This window comes from Capra hircus (assembly GCF_001704415.2).
Source record: "Capra hircus breed San Clemente chromosome X unlocalized genomic scaffold, ASM170441v1, whole genome shotgun sequence".
NCBI lineage: Eukaryota > Metazoa > Chordata > Mammalia > Artiodactyla > Bovidae > Capra > Capra hircus.
In genome coordinates, this window is record NW_017189517.1 from 25,125,213 (window position 1) to 25,147,886 (window position 22,674).

The window sequence follows — 22,674 nt, forward strand, 5'->3', positions numbered from 1 at the left end:
ACAAAGGATTAATTTCTAAAATATACAAGTAGCTCATACAACTCAATGTCAGAAAAACAAACAACCCAATTAAACAGCAGGGAAAAGACCTAAACAGACATTTCTCCAAAGAAGACATACAGAGGTTAACAAACACATGAAAAGACGCTCAACATTGCTCATTATTAGAGAAATGCAAATCAAAACTACAACGAGATATCACCTCACACTAGTCAGAATGGCCACCATCAAAAAGTCTACAAATAATAAATGCTGGAGAGTGTGTGGAGAAAAGGGAACGCTCTTGCACTGTTGGTAGGAATGTAAATTGATATAGCCACTATGCAAGACAGTATGGCAATTCCTTTAAAAAGTAGGAATAAAACCACCATATGACCCAGTAGTCCCACTCCTAGGCATATACCCTGAGGAAAACAAAATTGAAAAAGACACATGTATCCCATTGTTCATTGCAGCACTATTTACAACATGGAAGCAACCTAGATGTCCATCGACAGATGAATGGAAAAAGAAGTTGTGGTGCATAAAGTTAGTCAGCCATAAAAAGGAACACATTTGAGTCAGTTCCAATGTGGTGGATGAACCTAGTACCTATTATACAGAGTGAAGTGAGTCAGAAAGAGAAAAATAAGTATCATATTCTAAGGCATATATACGGAATCTAGAAAAATGGTACTGAAGAATTTATTTATAGGACAGCAATGGAGAAACAGAGAATAGACTTACAGACATGGGGAGAGGAGAGGAGGGGGTGAGATGTATGGAAAGAGTAACATGGAAACTTACATATGTAAAATAGATAACCAATGGGAATTTTCTGTATGGCTCAGGAAATTCAAACAGGGGCTGTGTATCAATCTAGAGGGATGGGATGGGGCAGGAGATGTGAGGGAGTTTCAAAAGGGAGAGGATATATGTATACCTATGGCTCATTCATGTTGAGCTTTGACAGAAAACAACAAAGTTTTGTAAATTATCCTTCAACTAAACAAATAAATTTAAAAAATAATAAAGGAAGATTTGACTGCAAAAAGAAAAACCTTTTGTACATCGTTAATCACCCTAAATACAATACAAAGGCAAACAGTGATGACAAACCAAAGGATTACTAATTGATATATTAACAGCTTTACAAACCATCAGGGAAAAGAATATTGCCAGGCAAAAACAAGCAATGAACAAGAATCTCACAGAAGAATTAATTCAAGTCAATGAACACGTGAAAAATATAAAATTTGATTTGTAAATTTAAAACAGGATGCCCTTTCCTCATCTATCACATTGAGAAGAATTTTTAATTACATACATTCCTGTGGGCAAAAGCATGGCCAAACAACCAGTGAGTCAAACTACTGGTTGCTATGTAAGTCAGTACAACCTAGCTGTAATCAATGCCTCTTGTGAAAAATTTAAGTATGTGTATTCTAATGCCACCATTTCCTTAATATGGAGGAATCATACCCTAGATATTGAACCAGAGTGTTTAATGAGACAGCGTATATTATATATTTTTATATATCAGTAAAATAGACCTACCTTTCTTGAACCTCTGTATAATATTTCATTGTATGACTACACTATAATTTATTTAACCAGTATCCTTAATATTAATAGATATTTAACTTGTATATCCTTTCTGGATGACAATTTGTCAATGGCAATTCAAGAGTTTAAAATGAATATAATCTCCTTTCATCTGGCAATCTTAACTGTAACAATTTATCCCAAGAAAGTAATGAAATATATATGCTAATATTAGCTGTGAAATGATACCTATAATAATAAAATTTAGATTAATCTAAATGGCTAATAATAGGGAACTGATCAAGTGCATCATGATACTGACACTTTGCTGCTGTAGCATGAAAGCAGCCATAGACAATATACAGATGAATAGGCATGGCTGTGTTCCAACTGACCTTTATGGACACTCAAATTTGAATTTCATATAATTTTCTTCTTTAGATTTTTTCAACTACTTAAAAGTATACACAACATTTGCAGCTTGCAGCCTGTATGCAAACTGGCAGACAGGAGTTGGCCCATGGTTTGTAGTTTACAGAGAAATCCTATGAGGAAGGTCATGGATGGCAGCATAATATTTTTTCTAATGAAGGATAATTGCTTTACAATATTGTGCTGGTTTTTGCCATTATGACAGCATGAATCAGCTATAAGTATACAGATATCCCCTCTCTCTTGAGTCTCTCTCCTCCCACCCCACCCTTCCATTCTGTCCACCCTTCTACCCTCTAGGTCCTCACAGAGCACCAGGCTGAGCTTCCTGTGTTATCTAGCAACTTTCCACTAGCTATCTGTTTTACACATGGTAATGTATATATTTCAAGGCAGCATAGTTCTTCTATTTTCCCAAATGCCACAATAAAAAGCACAAGCAGGAAACGTGAGTCTGCAGGCTAAGTAGGAAGGCAAAGCTAAAATCCACAGACATAGTCTGCAACAAGACCAGATCAAAGTGATGCTCCAATGAACCCTGAAATATGACTGGGTGGCCAAATTAGAGATGCTAGAAGAGCAGGATGGTATTAGTTACAGGAGAGTCTAGAGACAGAATCAGCAGGGCCTCTGGTAGATGTGAGGACTCTAAGACAACTCACTGAAATGTCAGCAAGCTGATGTATGAAGTGAGTGAGTCTGGTAGGAGTCTGCATTGTCCAAGAGTGACCAAATGCAAGGAGACCATGGGACAGCCTGGGAGCCACCTGGGCCCTTTGAGCTCTCAAAACCACCCAAAGCTCTCTTCCCGGGCCAAGTCTACCCTGAAGAGAAACTGATGGAAACAGACTCCACACTGGCTAAGATAGAGCCACGAGACATAAACTAGAGAGTCCAGATAAAAGTAGAGGAGGTGAACAGGCAGAATCATATTTCAGAAAGGAATTTACTATAATTAAATTGGCAAAAATAATAGAAGATGGAACTCTATAGCTGTGAAATTAGAAAAAAAAGAAAACTATCCTAAATCAAGCCTCCTTCTAAAACTTCAGGGAAACTACTTTCATGTAAATATAAGCAACAGAATTAATAGTTACAGAATTAAAGCAGGCCAGAAAGATGTCTACCAAAAAATAGATGAAAATTATAATCTAATGTTTTAATACTAGTGAAAAGATATTAAGAAAAAGTTATATGATATGGAAAAATGTACATGATATAGAAGAATATAAGAATTCAAAATAAGAGCAACTCAGAAAGTATATGGTAAAACCCAAGAAACAGTTAGAAGTAAAAGAAAATAATCATTTCAGAAATGAAGACTAGCTAGAGGAAACATGGGCAAATAAACACAAGAGATAATACTTTAAGAGCAACAGAAGATGAAAAGGAGGATTATTTTTAAATCAAAAAGAAATGAGATTAAAATAATAAAAAAGAAAGTTATCAAAGGATGTGACAAACAGAAGACAGGCAAAGAAAATAAGGGGACAGAATAACAAAGTCTATAAGCAAATAAATTTTTACTGAAATTTAAAAAAAATGATTTGAAACTACATACTGAAAAGGCACACTATATACCTTGGAAAATCAACCCAGAATGACTAACACCAAGACATATGCTAATAAAATTATTAGACTTGAAGGAAAAAAGTCTTTTGACAACCAGGCAAAAAAGACCAAGTGTTTCAATACAGAGAAAATTGTCAGTAGACTTTGACAACATTTATGCCAGAAGAAAATGGATGACATATTTAAGACACCCAAGGCAAGAACATGTAAGCCAAGGATTTTATATCTAGCTAAAATGACTTTAAATTATTAATGAAGGAAACTCCATCAATGTGTAAATAATTCAGGAAATGTTGGTCTCATGAATCCTGAGAAAACTTTTGGTGCTTCATAAAACCAAAATTAATGGAACGACATCAACAGAAAGACTGGAAGTTAGCATCCAATACATACCATACAGAATTAAGACTAAAAAGGGCTACAAGGGAGAAAATATAGTACATAATGACCTTGCATTGGACATGTAGATACTGGACAACTTCAAGAATGGGGAGAGAATGGGAAGAACATATGGAAAATTTGCTATATTTGATAATCATTAAAAATTATTTTATAGCTTTGTCAAAAGTTTAGAAATTCCTTCAGTTCCACCTGTTTCTTTCTCCTCTGTTAAACTCAAATAAAGATGTGAGCATTTTATTAAAACATGTTATATAATATGATTGGTTAAAAGCGTGGACTGGGTGGTCCTAAGATGGCGGGGGAATAGGACAGGGAGACCACTTTCTCCCCAACAAATTCATCAAAAGAACATTTGAACACTGAGAAAATTCCACAAAACAACTTCTGAATGCCAGCAGAGGACATCAGGCACCCAGAAAAGCAGCCCATTGTCTTCGAAAGGAGGTAGGAAAAAATATAAAAGATAAAAAGAGAGACAAAAGAGGTAGGGATGGAGCTCCATCCCAGGAAAGAAGTCATAAAAAAGAGAGAAGTTTCCAAACACCAGGAAACACTCTCACTGCCGAGTCTGTGGCGAGCCTTGGAACCACAGGGGGCAACATAATTGGGAGGAAAAATAAATAAATAATTAAAACCCAAAGATTAGGTGCCCAACAGTAACTGCCCCAGCGGAGAAGCAGCGCAGACACCTGCATTCACCACGAGCAAGCGGGGGCTGGGCAGGGAGGCTCGGGCTACATTGCTTAGAGTAAAGACTGGGCCTGAATGCCCCAAGGACAATCTGAGGGAACTACCTTGGGATAGCAAACCAGACTGTGGGATAACTACCACGTGAAAAGCCCTAACCTGAGACACTGCCAGGCCTGCTCACAGAACAAAGGACTGAGCGGAGCTAGCCGGCTGCAGACCAGCCTACCCCCTCTGGTGACAGGCAGACGAAGGTACCCAGAGCCGGAAGGGGGCAAATGTGGCCCCAGAGAGGCATTATCTACCAAATTGCAAGCAGGCTTCATTGCTAACCAAGACTTCTTGGAATACTGGATGATCAATATCCACCTGAGAAGGTGTGCCAGTTGTACACCCAGAAAACCAAGAGGCAGGGACGGGGAAGGCAATAAGTCACAGCTACTGCGCTCACCAAACACCTGGTCACCTGAGCTGCTCAGACCTGGGAAGGGCACAAAACGCAGGCCCGACCGAGTCTGCGCCTCTGAGGACTACCCAAGTACCTGAACCTGTGCAGCTTAGACCTGGGAAGTACATACAACCCAGGGCTGGCCTCAGACAGTTCCTGGCAGAGCAACCTAGAGCCTAAGCAGTGTAGACAGGGAAAGCACACATCGTGAGTGGGGGCAAACCCAGTGTGGCTGAGACACTGCAAGCACACGCCAGTGTTATTTGTTTGCAGCGTCCTTCCCTCCCCACAGCATGACTGAAAAAGTGAGCCTAAAAAAGTGTCCACCACCGCCCCTTTGTGCCAGGGTGGAAATTAGACACTGAAGAGACCAGCAAACAGAAGAAGCTAAAACAGAGGGAACCTCCTTGGAAGTGACAGGTGCAATAGATTAAAACCTTGTAGTTAGTACCGACTACATAGGAAGGGGCCTATAGATCTTGAGAAATACATGCCAGATCAAGGAACTATCCAAAAATGAACTGACCCCACACTGCCCACAACAACACCAGAGAAAGTCCTAGATATATTTTTACTATTTTTACTATCATTCTTTAAAAAAAATTTATATTTTTAAGTCCTCTATTACCCCTTTAATTTTCATTTGTATAGGCTACTATTACTTTGCAAAACAAAAGAGAGACCCTATTTTTTAAAGCAAACTTCTTATGTATATATTTTATAATTTTGTGACTTTTTTCTTTTTCTTCAATACTGTATTTTTGAAAATCCAACCTCTACTCTAGATTTTTAATCTTTGCTTTTTGGTATTTATTATCAATTTTGTACCTTTAAGAACCCAATCTTCAGTACCCATTTTTACTTGGGAGAGAAATTACTGGCTTGACTGTTCTCTCCCCTGCTTTGGACTCTTCTTTTTCTCCACCAGATTGCCTCTATATCCTCCCTCCCCCTCCTCTTCTCTACCCAACTCTGTGAATCTCTTTGTGTGTTCCAGGCTGTGGAGAACACTTAGGGAACTGCTTACTGGCTGGATCTGTCTCTCTCCTTTTGATTCCCCCCTTTATCCTCCTGGCCACCTCTGTCTCCTTCCTCCCTCTTCTCTTCTCTGTAACTCCGTGAACATCTCTGAGTGGTCCAGACTGTGGAGCGCACATAAGAAAGTGATTACTGGCTAGCTTGCTCTCTCCTCTTTTGATTCCACCTCATCTCATCCTGGTCACCTCTATCTCCCTCCTCCCTCTTCTCTTCTCCATGTAACTATGCGAACCTCTCTGGGTATCCCTCACTGTGGAGAAACTTTTCATCATTAACCTAGATGTTTTATCAATGGTGCTGTATAGAAAGAGAAGTCTTGAGACTACTGTAAAAATAAGACTGAAAACCAGAAGCAGGAGGCTTAAGTCCAAATCCTGAGAACACCAGAGAACTCCTGACTCCAGGGAACATTAATTGATAGGAGCTCATCAAACGTCTCCATACCTACACTGAAACCAAGCACCACCCAAGGGCCAACAAGCTCCAGAGCAAGACATACCACGAAATTCTCCAGCAAGACAGGAACATAGCCCTGAGCTTCAATATACAGGCTGCCCAAAGTCACTCCAAACCCACTGACATCTCAAAACTCATTACTAGAAACTTCAGTACACTCCAGAGAGAAGAAATCCAGCTCTACCCACTAGAACACCAACACAAGCTTCCCTAACCAGGAAACCTTGATAAGCCACCTGTATAACTCCACCCACAGTGAAGAAACTCCACAATAAAGCAAACTCCACAAACTGCCAGAAAACAGAAAGGCGGCTCTAAACACAGAAATATCAACAAGATGAAGAGACAGAGGAATACCCAGCAGGTAAAGGAACAGGATAAATGCCCACCAAACCAAACAAAAGAGGAAGAGATAGGAAATCTACCTGATAAAGAATTCCGAAAAATGATAGTGAAAATGATCCAAAATATTGAAAACAAAATGGAATCACAGATAAATAGCCTGGAGACAAGGATTGAGAAGATGCAAGAAAGGTTTAACAAGGACCAGAAGAAATAAAAAAAGAGTCAGTATATAATGAATAATGCAATAAATGATATCAAAAACACTCTGGAGGGAACAAATAGTAGAATAACAGAGGCAGAAGATAGGATTACTGAGGTAGAAGATAGAATGGTAGAAATAAATGAGTCAGAGGAAAAAAGAAAAACGAATTAAAAGAAATAAGGACAATCTCAGAGACCTCTGGGACAACGTTAAATGCCCCAACATTCGAATCATAGGAGTCCCTGAAGAAGAAGACAAAAAGAAAGACCATAAGAAAATACTTGAGAAGATAATAGTTGAAAACGTCCCTAAAATGGGGAAGGAACTAATCACCGAAGTCCAAGAAACCCAGGGAGTTCCAAACAGGACAAACCCAAGGAAAGCACCCCAAGACACATGTTAATCAAATTAACAAAGATCAAACACAAAGAACAAATATTAAAAGCAGCAAGGGAAAAACAACAAATAACACACAAGGGGATTCTCATAAGGATAACAGCTGGTCTTTCAATAGAAACTCTTCAGGCCAGGAGGGAATGGCAGGACATACTTAAAGTGATGAAAGAAAATAACCTACAGCCCAGATTACTGTACCCAGCAAGGATCTCAGTCAAACACGAAGGAGAAATCAAAAGCTTTACAGACAAGCAAAAGCCGAGAGAATTCAGCACCACCAAACCAGCTCTCCAATAAATGCTAAAGGATCTTCTCTAGACAGGAAACACAAAAAGGGTATATAAACTCGAACCCAAAACAATAAAGTAAATGGCAATGGGATCATACTTATCAGCAATTACCTTAAACGTAAATGGGTTGAATGCCCCAACCAAAAGACAAAGACTGGCTGAATGGATACAAAAACAAGACCCCTGTATATATTGTCTACAAGAGACTCACCTCAAAACAAGGGACACATACAGACTGAAAGTGAAGGGCTGGGAAAAGATATTCCATGCAAACAGAGACCAAAAGAAAGCAGGAGTAGCAATACTCATATCAGATAAAAGAGACTTTAAAACAAAGGCTGTGAAAAGAGACAAAGAAGGACACTACATAATGATCAAAGGATCAATCCAAGAAGAAGATATAACAATTATAAATATATATGCACCCAACATAGGAGCACTACAATATGTAAGACAAATGCTAACAAGTATGAAAGGGGAAATTAACAATAACACAATAATAGTGGGAGACTTTAATACCCCATTCACACCTATGGATAGATCGACTAAATAGAAAATTAACAAGGAAACACAAACTTTAAATGATACACTAGACCAGTTAGACCTAATTGATATCTATAGGACATTTCACCACAAAACAATGAATTTCACCTTTTTTCTCAAGTGCACACGGAACCTTCTCCAGGATAGATCACATCCTGGGCCATAAATATAGGCTTGGTAAATTTAAAAAAAACTGAAATCATTCCAAGCATCTTTTCTGACCACAATGCAGTAAGATTAGATGTCAATTACAGTAGAACTATTAAAATTCCAACATATGGAGGCTGAACAACATGCTGCTGAATAACCAACAAATCACATAAGAAATCAAAAAAGAAATCAAAATATGCATAGAAATGAATGAAAATGAAAACACAACAACCCAAAACCTGTGGGACACTGTAAAAGCAGTGCTAAGGGGAAGGTTCATAGCAATACAGGCATACCTCAAGAAACAAGAAAAAAGTCAAATAAATAACCTAACTCTACACCTAAAGCAACTAGAAAAGGAAGAAATGAAGAACCCCAGAGTTAGTACAAGGAAAGAAATCTTAAAAATTAGGGCAGAAATAAATGCAAAAGAAACAAAAGAGACCATAGCAAAAATCAACAAAGCCAAAAGTTGGTTCTTTGAGAAGATAAATAAAATTGACAAACCATTAGCCAGACTCATCAAGAAACAAAGGGAGAAAAATCAAATCAGTAAAATTAGAAATGCAAATGGAGCGATCACAAGAGACAACACAGAAATACAAAGGATCATAAGAGACTACTATCAGCAATTATATGCCAATAAAATGGACAACATGGAAGAAATGGACAAATTCTTAGAAAAGTAGAACTTTCCAAAAGTGAACCAGGAAGAAATGGAAAATCTTAACAGACCCATCACAAGCATGGAAATTGAAACTGTAATCAGAAATCTTCCAGCAGAAAAAAGCCCAGGACCAGACGGCTTCACAGCTGAATTCTACCAAAAATTTAGAGAAGAGCTAACACCTATCCTACTCAAACTCTTCCAGAAAATTGCAGAGGAAGGTAAACTTCCAAACTCATTCCATGAGGCCACCATCACCCTAATACCAAAACCTGAAAAAGATGCCACAAAAAAAGAAAACTACAGGCCAATATCACTGATGAACATAGACGCAAAAATCCTCAACAAAATTCTAGCAATCAGAATCCAACAACACATTAAAGAGATCATACATCATGACCAGTGGCTTTATCTCAGGGATGCAAGGATTCTTCAATATCTGCAAATCAATCAATGTAATATACCATATTAACAAATTGAAAAATAAAAGTCATGATTATCTCAATAGATGCAGAGAAAGCCTTTGACAATATTCAATATCCATTTATGATAAAAACTCTCCAGAAAGCAGGAACAGAAGGAACATACTTCAACATAATAAAAGCTATATATGACAAACCCACAGCAAACATTATCCTCAATGGTGAAAAACTGAAAGCATTTCCCTTAAAGTCAGGAACAAGACTAGGGTGCCCACTTTCATCACTATTATTCAACATAATTTTGGAAGTTTTGGCCACAGCAATAAGAGCAGAAAAAGAAATAAAAGGAATCCAAGTTGGAAAAGAAGAAGTAAAACTCTCACTGTTTGCAGATGACATGATCCTCTGCATAGAAAACCCTAAAGACTCTACCAGAAACTTACTAGAGCTAATCAATGAATATAGTAAAGTTGCAGGATGTAAAATCAACACACAGAAATCCCTTGCATTCCTATACACTAGTAATGAGAAAACAGAAAGAGAAATTAAGGAAATAATTCCATTCACCATTGCAATGAAAAGAATAAAATACTTAGGAATATATCTACCTAAAGAAACAAAAGACCTATATATAGAAAACTATAAAACACTAGTGAAAGAAATCAAAGAGGACACAAATAGATGGAGAAATATACCATGTTCATGGATCAGAAGAATCAATATAGTGAAAATGAGTATACTACCCAAAGCAATCTATAGATTCAATGCAATCCCTATCAAGCTACCAACGGTATTTTTCACAGAGCTAGAACAAATAATTTCACAATTTGTATGGAAATACAAAAAACCCAGAATAGCCAAAGCAATCTTGAGAAAGAAGAATGGAACTGGAGGAATCAACCTGCCTGACTTCAGGCTCCACTACAAAGCCACAGTCATCAAGACAGTATGGTACCAGCTCAAAGACAGAAATATAGATCAATGGAACAAAATAGAAAGCCCAGAGATAAATCCACGCACCTATGGACACCTTTTCTTTGACAAAGGAGGCAAGAATATACAATGAAGAAAAGACAATCTCTTTAACAAGTGGTGCTAGGGAAACTGGTCAACCACTTGTAAAAGAATGAAACTAGAACACTTTCTAACACCATACACAAAAATGAAATGGATTAAAGATCTAAATGTAAGACCAGAAACTATAAAACTCCTAGAGGTGAACATAGGCAAGACACTCTCTGAAATAAATCACAGCAGGATCCTCTATGGCCCACCTCCCAGAATATTGGAAATAAAAGCAAAAATAAACAAATGGGACATAATTAAAATTAAAAGCTTCTGCACAACCAAGGAAACTATAAGCAAGGTGAAAAGACAGCCTTCAGAATGGGAGAAAATAATAGCAAATGAAGCGACTGACAAAGAATTAATCTCAAAAATATACAGGCAACTGCTGCAGCTCAATTCCAGAAAAATAAACGACTCAATCAAAAAATGGGCCAAAGAACTAAACAGACATTTTTCCAAAGACAGATAGATGGCTAACAAACACATGAAAAGATGCTCAACATCACTCATTATCAGGACTTCCCTGGTGGCTCAGACGGTAAAAGCATCTGCCTACAATGCGGGAGACCCGAGAAGTGCAAATCAAAACCACAGTGAGGTACCATTTCACGCCAGTCAGAATGGCTGCTATCCAAAAGTCTACAAGCAAAAAATGCTGGAAAGGGTGTGGAGAAAAGGGAACCCTCTTACACAATTGGTGGGAATGCAAACTAGTACAGCCACTATGGAGAACAGTGTGGAGATTCCTTTAAAAACTGGAAATAGAACTGCTATACAACCCAGCAATCCCACTGCTGGGCATACACACCGAGGAAACCAGAACTGAAAGAGACACGTGTACCCCAATGTTCATCACAACACTGTTTATAATAGCCAGGACATGGAAGCAACCTAGATGTCCATCAGCAGATGAATGGATAAGAAAAGCTGTGGTACATATACACAATGGAGTATTACTCAGCCATTAAAAAGAATACATTTGAGTCAGTTGTAATGAGGTGGGTGAAACTGGAGCCTATTATACAGAGTGAAATAAGTCATAAAGAAAAACACCAATACATTATACTAATGCATATATATGGAATTTAGAAAGATGGTAACGATAACCCTGTATATGAGACAACAAAAGAGACACAGATGTAAAGAACAGTCTTTTGGACTCTGTGAGAGAGGGCGAGGGTGGGATGATTTGGGAAAATGGCATTGAAACATATGTAATATCATATGTGAAACGAATCACCAGTCCAGGTTCGATGAATGATACAGGATGCTTGGGGCTGGTGCACTGGGATGACCCAGAGGGATGGTATGGGGAGGGAGGTGGGAGGGGGGTTCAGGATGGGGAACACGTGTACACCTGTGGTGGATTCATGTTGATGTATGGCAAAACCAATACAATATTGTAAAGTAATTAGCCTCCAATTAAAATAAATAAATTTATATTAAAAAAATTAAAGCGTGGACTGGAGGGGACTTCCTTGGTGGTCCATTGGCTAAGACTCCCCCGTCTCAATGCCGGGGGCCTGGGTTTGATCCCTGATCATGGAACTAGATCCCACATGCCACAACTAAGAGTTCACATGCTGCAACTAATATCAAAGATCCCACATGCTGCAACTAAGACCCAGTACAGTTAAAAAATAAAGAAATATATTTTTTGAAAACTGTGGACCAGAGGATAAGAATGCCTGAGTTCAGATCCCAGCTCTAACACTTGTTAGTTGAGATCCTAGCTCTGCTAGGTAGCAGCTGTGTAACCTCAAATGAGTTACACATAATCCCTCTGGTGCTTCATTTTCTTCATCTGTAGAGTGGAGATAAAACCTACTGCAGAAGGGAGAAAAATTAATGAAGGAAAGACTTGGACAAGTGTCTGACACATAGCAAAAGTTCAATAAATATGAACTGTTATTACTATTTTTGTTACTATTTTTCCATTTACTGGAAAAGTGCAGTCAGTCCTCCAGAGGATATTCATAGGTTATGTGCAAATACTATACCATTTTATACGAGGGACTTGAACATCCATGAATTTTTGGTATTTGAGGGGGTCCTGAAGCCAATCTCTACAGATACCAAGGGATGACTGTAAAAATGATTTTAATTTTTAAAAAGTAACCTGAATATTACATTTTCATTGGTTTCTGCTCATTAGACTCAATGCTTAAACTGTGTTGGACAGGAAAAAGGCAATCTGCACACTGCAGCAGAAATGGCTTCTAAAAATACATTAATTTTTTAATTGCCTTTTTTTTATTCCTGAAACTTTGATTACTCTCATTTTTACCCACCATCAGCATCAGGGCCTTTGAGCACTATGTCTGTGAATATGTTCACATAAGGTTAAAGGGACAAAAGCAAAAGCTCTGACCTATTACCCAATTATATGTCAGTCTAATTTTGAAATTACTTGTAGAAAAAACCTAAATTCATAAAATTACAGTCCACAACTCAATTCTTACCCGATTGATTTTTTAAATAAGATCATCGACAACAGAATAATGGCCAAAGATGAAAAACATCCTAGATGAAAAAATAACAGGTGTTTGAGTGGTGAGCACTAGTTTTTAGTTCTTAGTCATCCTAGAAAAATACATGTATGTAACAATATTTTTTTTAAAGAAAGAAACAAAAGTCGTAGAATAATGGAACATCAAGTCTCAATTGAAGAGTACTTTCAAGATTTAGTTATTTCCTGCAGTGAACTACCCACAGGGGTGAAGTGGGCTTCATGTACCTTAGCATCACACAAAACACTGGACTTGTATGTGCAAGTCGACAGATTACCTGCCTCTGTCTTCTTCAGAGCAACATTCACAATAGAAAATTGTACAATATGAATCATAAATCCCCATGCCTTCAAATCACTGTAGCTTAAAAAGAAATAGCTGAATGTGGTGTGGAGGGGACTAATTTGATATCAGTTGAGGTGGTTATCAATTCAAACCCTCACTTTAAAAATTGATAATTAAAGGGAAAGAATTAAATACGTTTCCTGCCTTTCTAGCAGAAACTGAATTCCAGAACAATTAAAAGGAGCCTAGCTGATAATTGAGAGCAGTGCTTATAGGAAAGTGTCAGCTTAGAAATGTAGATTAAATGATAGATGAGAAAAATCATCATCATTTCACAACCACCAATGAGATTATTGAATCAAGCAAGGATACTAACTGGCCAATAAAAAGTATCAGCTGAAGAGTTGACAGGGTACTAACACAACACCACGCAGATTATCTTCCAGTGGCAAGGGGAGGCAACGTGTAGATGGCAAGAGGGGACGTGTTATTATCATCTTAAATACAGTGGTCGATCTTAGCCTCACTATGGGTGGACAACTGGATATTATGTGTCTCCTGACACCTGGGACAGCTGGAAAGATTGAAATATGGGCTGAGCATTAGATGATGTGCATGCATGCTAAGTCGCTTCAGTTGTGTCCGACTCTTTGCAACACTATGGACTGTAGCCCACTCCTCTGTCCATGGGATTCTCTAGGCAAGAATACTGGCTAAGTTGCTTCAGTCATGTATGACTCTGTGCAACCCCACAGACGGCAGCCCACCAGGCTCCCCCGTCCCTGGGACTCTCCAGGCAAGAACACTGGAGTGGGTTGCCATTTCCTTCTCCAATGCTGAATACTGGACTGAGTGAAAGTGAAAGTGAAGTTGCTCAGTCGTGTCCGACTCTTTGCGACCCCGTGGACTGTAGCCTACCAGGCTCCTCCATCCATGGGATTCTCCAGGCAAGAGTACTGGAGTGGGTTGCCATTTCCTTCTCCAGGGGATCTTCCCTACCCAGGGATTGAACCCAGGTCTCCCGCATTGTGGGCAGACGCTTTAACCTCTGAGCCACCAGGGAAGCAGCTATTTCCTTCTTCAAGGGATCTTCTCAACCCAGGGATCGAACCTGCATCTCTTATGTCTCCTGCATTGACAGGCGGATTCTTTACCACTAGTGCTACCTGGTAAGTCCGTATTAGATGATATTAAGGAAATAATCATTTTTAAAGTGAGGCCATGCTATTTTGGCTATGTAAGAAGTGATCTTAGCTTTGAAAGATACACACTGAAGTTTAAAAAAATTCAGCAGTATTTGGAAGTCAACTTCAAGTTAAAAAGGCTATTTTCTAATCAGGAATTCAAAACTGGCACAGGACTGAAAATAAAATTGGTTTCCAAGAAGCAGGGGAAGAAAAGATAATATTTTAGGGATGAAAAAGAAATGCAGATGCAGAAGAAAAGCAATTCCCTCTGCAAAGTCCCCACCCCCAAATATGGCCAGCAGCCCAATTAGTCACAAAGAAGGGAAAACAGCAAAGCAACCGGAAAAATGCTGTTGGCCAAAATGTTACTACAGTGATAAACAAAACATTGTCAAAACACTAGAAACCGTAAGGAAAACTATACAGAAGATTTAATTTATTGGTATCCACACCGAAATACATTTTAAGTACCACTACTGATGGTACAGCATGGAAGAAGAAAGTGTTTAGAAAGGGCATGGATTATTTCTTGGGATTAGAAGCTGGTCACTTTGGGCTAGAGTGACTTTTAGTGCAGGTTCTGGAATTATCTGTCTATGTGATAGTCCTTGAGAAATTTCTCCACAGCCCCCAGTGTCTCCATCTTAAAAGTGAGGGGCTGGACTAGAATCTAGAGTTTTGAAAATTTATAATTAAAGGCAACTAAACATGTACACATATACCTCATTAGATGACCTCTCGGGCAATGTTCATGCTGTAATTATTCATTTCATAATTCAATGGTTCTAGAAGTAAAATGACAGTCTTTCTGCTAGTATATGCAGTTTAGTTTGTGAGGATTGTTGTCATGTACAGAAAGTAGATTAGTCATCTGGTTAAAAAGCAAACATGGAGATTTGTTCTATTACCCTTTCCCCTGTCTGGCATTTTTATTATACTTTTAGTTTTAAACACTGACTTTATTTAATGGTCTGCAGCCACCACAAACAAAAACATCTTATGCTTTTAGTGGTCCATTTTGTCAGTGTATCCGCCTCACTAAATTATAGAATTATCTGACTCATCGGAACAACATATTATCCTCTAGACAGCAAATTGAAAAAAAGCAATTTTCCCATCTCTGAGAAAGATAATTGATTTGATTTTGCTGTCAATGTTATCATCATTCACTCTATTACCCAGACTTGAAACCCTGAAATTATTTTTTACTCTCCCACCTTTTATCACCCACACAGAGTCACTGAGTCATAATGAGTTTCCTTTCATTTAATAATGCATCAGTCGCCTCTGCTACCACCTAAGTTCAAATCCCTATTATCTCACAGGCTTGGATGACCATATATTCTCTTTTCCCTTAATGACTTGTATGGAGTTTCTTTTTATTATAAAAGTGATACATGCTCATTATAGGCAATTTGGAAATTTCAGAAACATAGAGGGAGAGACAAAATAATATCAATTATCCACAATCTTTCTGCCCAGAGATGATTATTTTGACCTATTTCCTTCCACTCATTGTTCTATGTATATAGATGAATTTTTATAAAAATTAGGATTGTAATACACTACCCATTTATGATATGTTCTTTATACTTATGTCCTAAGTATTTTGTTAGGACACTAAATGCTTTGAAAACCTAACTTGTTAAAAAACTTATTCTTGACTGTTGATGTTTCCTTGGCTTCTAATTTTTTGTGTTAGAAACGAATTCTGCATTGGCCATCCTTATGTCATTGTTGGATTATTTTCCTAAAATAAATTCCTAAAGAAATAATTATAAGATCAAAAATGATTCTGGTTACATTTTATTGGGTTGCCCTCTGGAAAGAAGGGCATTTTACAGGCCCACCAGTGGTGTGTGAAGAGTACCAGTCTCCCACCCATTTGTTAACACTGGATATTATCAAATAAGCTAGAAATTCATATATCTTTTGTTGTATGTCTCGTATATATCAGTGAGTCCAAACACGTTTTCACAGACATTGGGCATTTGTGTCATGGCACTTTGACTATCTTCATTCTGCTAAGAGTGGTAGCAAACTCAAATGCCTTTCAGGGGTCTAGCATGCTAGGTCAATGTGTGAAACCACAGTGGGAATTGGGAATGATAGGGCCTGAGATGAATTGGTAGTCCATGCCCTGCTTAAGATCCCAAATTGAAAAATTTCAAATACACTACACTGGCCAAACAAAACATCTGTGGGACAAATTCAGGACTAGATTATCAGTGTGCAACTGTGCTAGCACTTCCTCTCTCTCATTCATTCCCTTCAGGTTGTTGTCAGAATGATAGGTGTGGAGACAAGGGAACCCTCCTACACCATTGGTGGGAATGTAAACTGGTACTGCCACTATGGAGAACAGTACGGATATTACTTAAGAAGTTAAAAATAGAGCTACCATGTGATCCAGCAATTCCACTGCTGGGCATATATCTGGAGAAAACCATGGTCCAAAAGGATATATGCACTCCAGTGTTCACTGAAGCACTGTTTACAGTAGCCAAGACATGGAAGCAACCTAAATGTCCATTGACAAGGGAATGGATAAAAAAGATGTGGTATATTTATACAACAGAGTACTGCTGCTGCTGCTAAGTCGCTTCAGTCGTGTCTGACTCTGTGCAACTCCAGAGACAGCAGCCCACCAGGCTCCCCCATCCCTGGGATTCTCCAGGCAAGAACACTGGAGTGGGTTGCCATTTCCTTCTCCAATGCATGAAAGTGAAAAGTGAAAGTGAAGTTGCTCAGTTGTGTCCGACTCCTAGCGATCCCATGAACTGCAGCCCACCAGGCCCCTCCGTCCATGGGATTTTCCAGGCAAGAGTACTGGAGTGGGTTGCCATTGCCTTCTCTGCAATGGAATACTACTTGGCCATTAAAAAGAATGCCATTTGCAACTTAGACAGACCTAGAGATTGTCTGAGAGTAAGTCAGACAAATATTGCATGATATTGCTTATATGCAGAATCTAAAAAAATGATACATATAAGCTTATTTATAGAACAGAAATAGACCACCAACTTATAGAATAGATTTATGGCTACCAGGGGCAGGGGGGGTGGGGGAGAGGGATAGATTGGGGAGTTTGGGATTGACATGTACACACTGCTATTGATATATTTAAAATGGATAACCAACAAGGACCTACCATATAGCACAGGTAATTCTGCTCAATATTACCTAACAACCTAAATGGGAAAAGAATTTGAAAAAGAACAGATACATGCATATGTATAACTGAATCACTGTGCTGTACACCTGAAACTAACACAACATTGTAATCAACTCTACTCCAATTTTAACTATTAGGTTGGCCAAAAAGTTCATTAGGGTTTTCCATCCCATCTTACAGAAAAACCTGCACAAACTTTTTGGCCAGGCCAATCAGTCAGTTCAGTCACTCAGTCGTGTCTGACTCTTTGTGACCCCATGGACTGCAGCATGTCAGGTTTCCCTGTCCATCACCAACTCCCAGAGCTTGCTCAAACTCATGTCCATCAAGTCAGTGATGCCATCCAACCATCTCATCCTCTGTCATCCCCTTCTCCTGCCTTCAATCTTTCCCAGCATCAGCATCATTGGCCATGCCAATGAAAAGTTAAAAAAACAAAGAATGATATTCCTACTACCTTTTCATAGAGACCAATCAAAATGTGCCTCCAAATCTATTTCTGGGAACTCCTCTATCCCAACCCAGTATTTCTACCATGCAGAACTCTAAGGAGACTGTGAGGCTCTTGAGGACAAACATCCTGTCTTACAAAAGGCCCTGCAGAATGGTGGAAAGAGAGAACTCTAGAATCAGACACTTCTTGGTCAAATCCCACCTTATTATTTCCTTGCTGTGTGACTACAGTAAAGTTATCTAACCTCACTGAGGGTCCAATTCCTCATCTGCAAAATGCTACTAAGAGCACTGACACCACAGGGTGGGTGTGAAGATGGAGCACTGAACACACTGTGTACACATGGGAGACTGCCAGTCACTGGATACAGGTGTTGTTAGAATACTTGCACAATTCTTAGCCTCCAGCATCTATCACAGTAGCTGGCAAAATGAAGATACAGGGGTAATCCTAAGGAAAATATTGGTAACAGTGATATTCAAAGTGTGGTCGGTGAATGATCTTGCCAGGAGAGGCATCATTTTTGGATTCCTGTTAAGTATGCAGATTCCTGGGAACCATCCCAGACCCAGTGAGTTCGAAATTCTTGAGACAGGGCCCAGGATTCTATATTCTTACAAGCATTCCAGTCAACTGTGACTCAAAGGTGAAGAACCACTGGTTGCCACAGCCACCTCGGTCACAATATATGAGCCCTTCATCAGGCACCTGATTTCTGGATCTCCCTGCCTGGTGGTGCCCTATATAGCAGAGTTACCCACTGTCTATGACCCTGATTTGGTGAAAAAGATCTAGATGACTTCTCCTCTGACAGCATGTGAGCCTCTGTGCCTTCCTTCCCTAGCCACGTAGCATCACTGCCACTGTGAACCACCCGTTATTACAAGAACTGTTTGGGCATTAAAGAGAAACAGAAAGTATTATCAATAGTAATACTAAGCACTAACATTTGTTGTGGTTGTTTAGTTGTTAACTAAAAAGTTAATAAGAGAGTCATGTCTGACTCTTGGCGACCCCATGAACTGTAGCCTACCAGGCTCCTCTGTCCATGGGATTTTCCTGGCAAGAATTATGGAGAGGGTTGCCATGCCCTCCTCTAGGGGATCTTCCCAACCCAGGGATCGAAGCCAGGTCTCCTGCATTGCAGGCAGATTCTTTTACCACTGAGCCACCTGGGAAGCCCCAAGCACTAATATTTACTAAGCACCTATAAAGTAACTGCCAGGCACACTAAGGAGTTTCTATGTATTAATTTAATCCACATAACAACATTATGCATGATAAATTGCTTCAGTCATGTCCAATTCTTTGCAACTCCATGGACTGTAACCTGACAGGCTCCTCTGTCCATGGACTTCTCCATGCAAGAATACTGGAGTGGATAGCCATGCCCTCCTCCAGGGGATCTTCCTGACCCAGGGATGGAACCCACATCTCTTATGTCTCCTGCACCGGCAGGCAGGTTCTTTACTGCTAGTGCCACCTAGTATTACCTTCACTTTACAAGTGGGAAAACTGAGACACAGGGAAGTTAAGGAAATGACCTAAGGTCAAATAGACAGTGCATGACACAGCAGAGATCCGAATCCAGACAATCTGACTCCAGAGCACAGGCTATTATCTACTGTGCTCTACTATTTCCCTGAATTAAGTGTCTTATGCCTGAAATGATTACTTTAAGATACATACAATAATATTGATATTTATTTTATTTAGTGTCTTTATTATCTCATTTGGGTGAATGTATTCATCAGAGAAACCACAAACTCTTGTTCCCACAAGGTCTTAGCTCTCCCAGCCATAAATTCCAGCAGGAATATCTGCAGCCACCTAACTAACAGTTTGGGGGTGAGAGGTTGCTCTAGTTCCATGTCTTCCGAGGTCAGCTTTCCAGGCAATAGCATGAATAAAATCTATTTCAACTGTTTGCATGCATGTGTACTCAGTAGCTCAGTCATGTGTGACTCTTTGCAACCCCAAGTACTATAGCTCACCAGGCTCCTCTGTCCATGGGATTCTCCAGGCAAGAATAATGGAGTGGGGTGCCATTTCCTCCTCCAGGGGATTGTCCTGACCTAGGGAGCAAACTCGCATCTCCTGTGTCTCCTTCATTGCAGGGAGATTCTTTATCATGGAGCCATGAGGGAAGCCCTTTGACTGTTTATCTTATGTTTATATTTCCCCAAATCAAATTTGAAAGATTATCCAAGAGTCAGAAGACCTACCTATCAGTTTAGTTTCGTTAAGGAGGCTCTTCCCCCTGCATGTTTAGATCAAATACATTTTCTTTCCCAGAGAGAGAATGAAGCCCAGCAATACAAGCTGGGTGAAGTATTCTGAGGATTTCTTAAATGTTATGTTTGGCCTGAGATACAACATTTTAAATCAGCTCTTTAATCTTTTAGACAAAATGTACTTTAAAATAACCAATTTTGAAATGAAATTCTGACCCATGCTACAACATGGATGAACCTTGAAAACGTTATGCTAAGTGAAATAAGTCAGACACAAAAGGCCAAATATTGTAGGATTCCATTTATATGAGGTACCTAGACTGCTGCTGCTGCTAAGTCGCTTCAGTCATGTCCGACTCTGTGTGACCCCATAGACGGCAGTCCACCAGGCTCCCCCGTCCCTGGGATTCTCCAGGCAAGAACACTGGAGTGGGTTGCCATTTCCTTCTCCAATGCATGAAAGTGAAAAGTGAAAGGGAAGTCGCTCAGTCGTGTCTGACTCTTTGCGACCCCATGGACCGCACCCTACCAGGCTTCTCTGTCCATGGGATTTTCCAGGCAAGAGTACTGGAGTGGGGTGCCATCGCCTTCTCCAGGTACCTAGACTAGGCAACTTCATAGAGACAGAAAGCAGAATAGAGGTTACCAGGTGTTGAGGGGAATGGAGAATTATTGTTTAATGGGTACAGTTTCTGTTTAGGATGATGATAACATTTTGGAAATAGTGAGGATGGTTGAGGATGGTCCAACAACATTGTAAATGTACTTAATGTCATTGACCTGTATATTTAAAACTGGTTAAAATGGTAAATTTTATGTTATGTATATTTTACCAAAAAATTTTTTTTAATCCTATGAAGTGAATTGAAGTCGCTCAGTCGTGTCCGACTCTTTGCGACCCCATGGGCTGTAGACTACCAGGCTTCTCTGTCCATGGGATTTTCCAGGCAACAGTCCCAGAGAGGATCGCCATTTCCTTCTCCAGGGGATCTTCCCAACCCAGGATCGAACCTGGATCTCCCGCATTGTAGACAGACGCTTTACTATAGCCTCCCCTCAAAAAATCAGTTTCATACCCCACAGAGTCAGTACTTACCAGGGTATCATCATTCTGGTCTCCAAACATTTCTTTAAAAATCTTGCCAGGATCAGGAATTGGAGGGAATATAATGATCTTGAGCCTTTAAGAAAAAAGGGACATTTCTGATCAAATCTTCCAGTCCATAGAAATGTTCCTCTTAAATACAGCCATATTAAAAGAGAGCTTAGACAAAAGACACGGTACACAAGTCATCTTTAGTGATAATGCAATTGTGAAGAAATTTCTAAAGCAGGCTGAGAAATCAATATCTCAAGAGTATCAAGTGTGGGTAAAGCAAAGGACCCATCAGTAGCAGACCACTTATAATCTATCATTTAAATTTTTTTCCAGCTTTATTGAGGTATACTTGACAAACAAAAATTGTATAAATCTGAGGTGTACAAAGTGAGTTTTATGTAGGTGTACATTATAAAAAGATCATCACAATCAAGGTAATTAACATATCCATCACCTCACATAGTTATAATTGTGTGTGGGGGCCTGTGTGTGTTATACCCTATCATTTAAGTAATAATGGTGTTTTACTTATCACAGATCACATAGGAGCCTGCTGTTTATAATTTTTTTAAAAAATTCTGAGAACAGGGGACATTCCTCTTTAATTTTTCTTTTCTTTTTCTAATTTGTCTATTTTCAATTTTTCAATTTTTCTAATTGAAGTATAGTTGATTTACAATGTTGTGTTAATTAGTTCTGTACAGCAAAGTGACTTAGTTATACATATAAACGTATATTCTTTTCCACTATGGTTTACCACAGGATATTGAATATAGTTCCCTATGCTATACAGTAGGACCTTATTATTTGTCCATTCTATACATAATTGTTTGCATCTGCTAATTCCAAATTCCCAATCCATCCCTCCCCCACACCCCTCCCCCTTGCAACCATCAGCCTATTCTCTATATCTGTGATTCTGTTTCTGTTATACAAATACATTCATTTGTGTCACAGTTTAGAGTCCACATATAAGTGATATCATATGACATTTGTCTTTCTCTTTCTGACTTACTTAGTATGATAATCTCCCACTGCATCAATGCTGCTGCAAATGGCATTATTTCATTGTTTAATAGCTGAGTAAT

At 39.1% G+C, this 22,674-nt stretch overlaps 1 protein-coding gene across 1 annotated transcript in view; it reads right to left on the bottom strand.

Moving 5' to 3' along the window:
• The window catches only part of IL13RA1 (interleukin 13 receptor subunit alpha 1), a 76,025-nt gene that overhangs the window by 11,730 nt on the left and 41,621 nt on the right, over window positions 1-22,674 (bottom strand). The window contains exon 10 of the mRNA XM_018044222.1: window positions 21,584-21,668. Coding sequence (XP_017899711.1) covers window positions 21,584-21,668 — 85 coding nt within the window. The remainder of the gene's footprint in view (window positions 1-21,583; window positions 21,669-22,674) is intronic.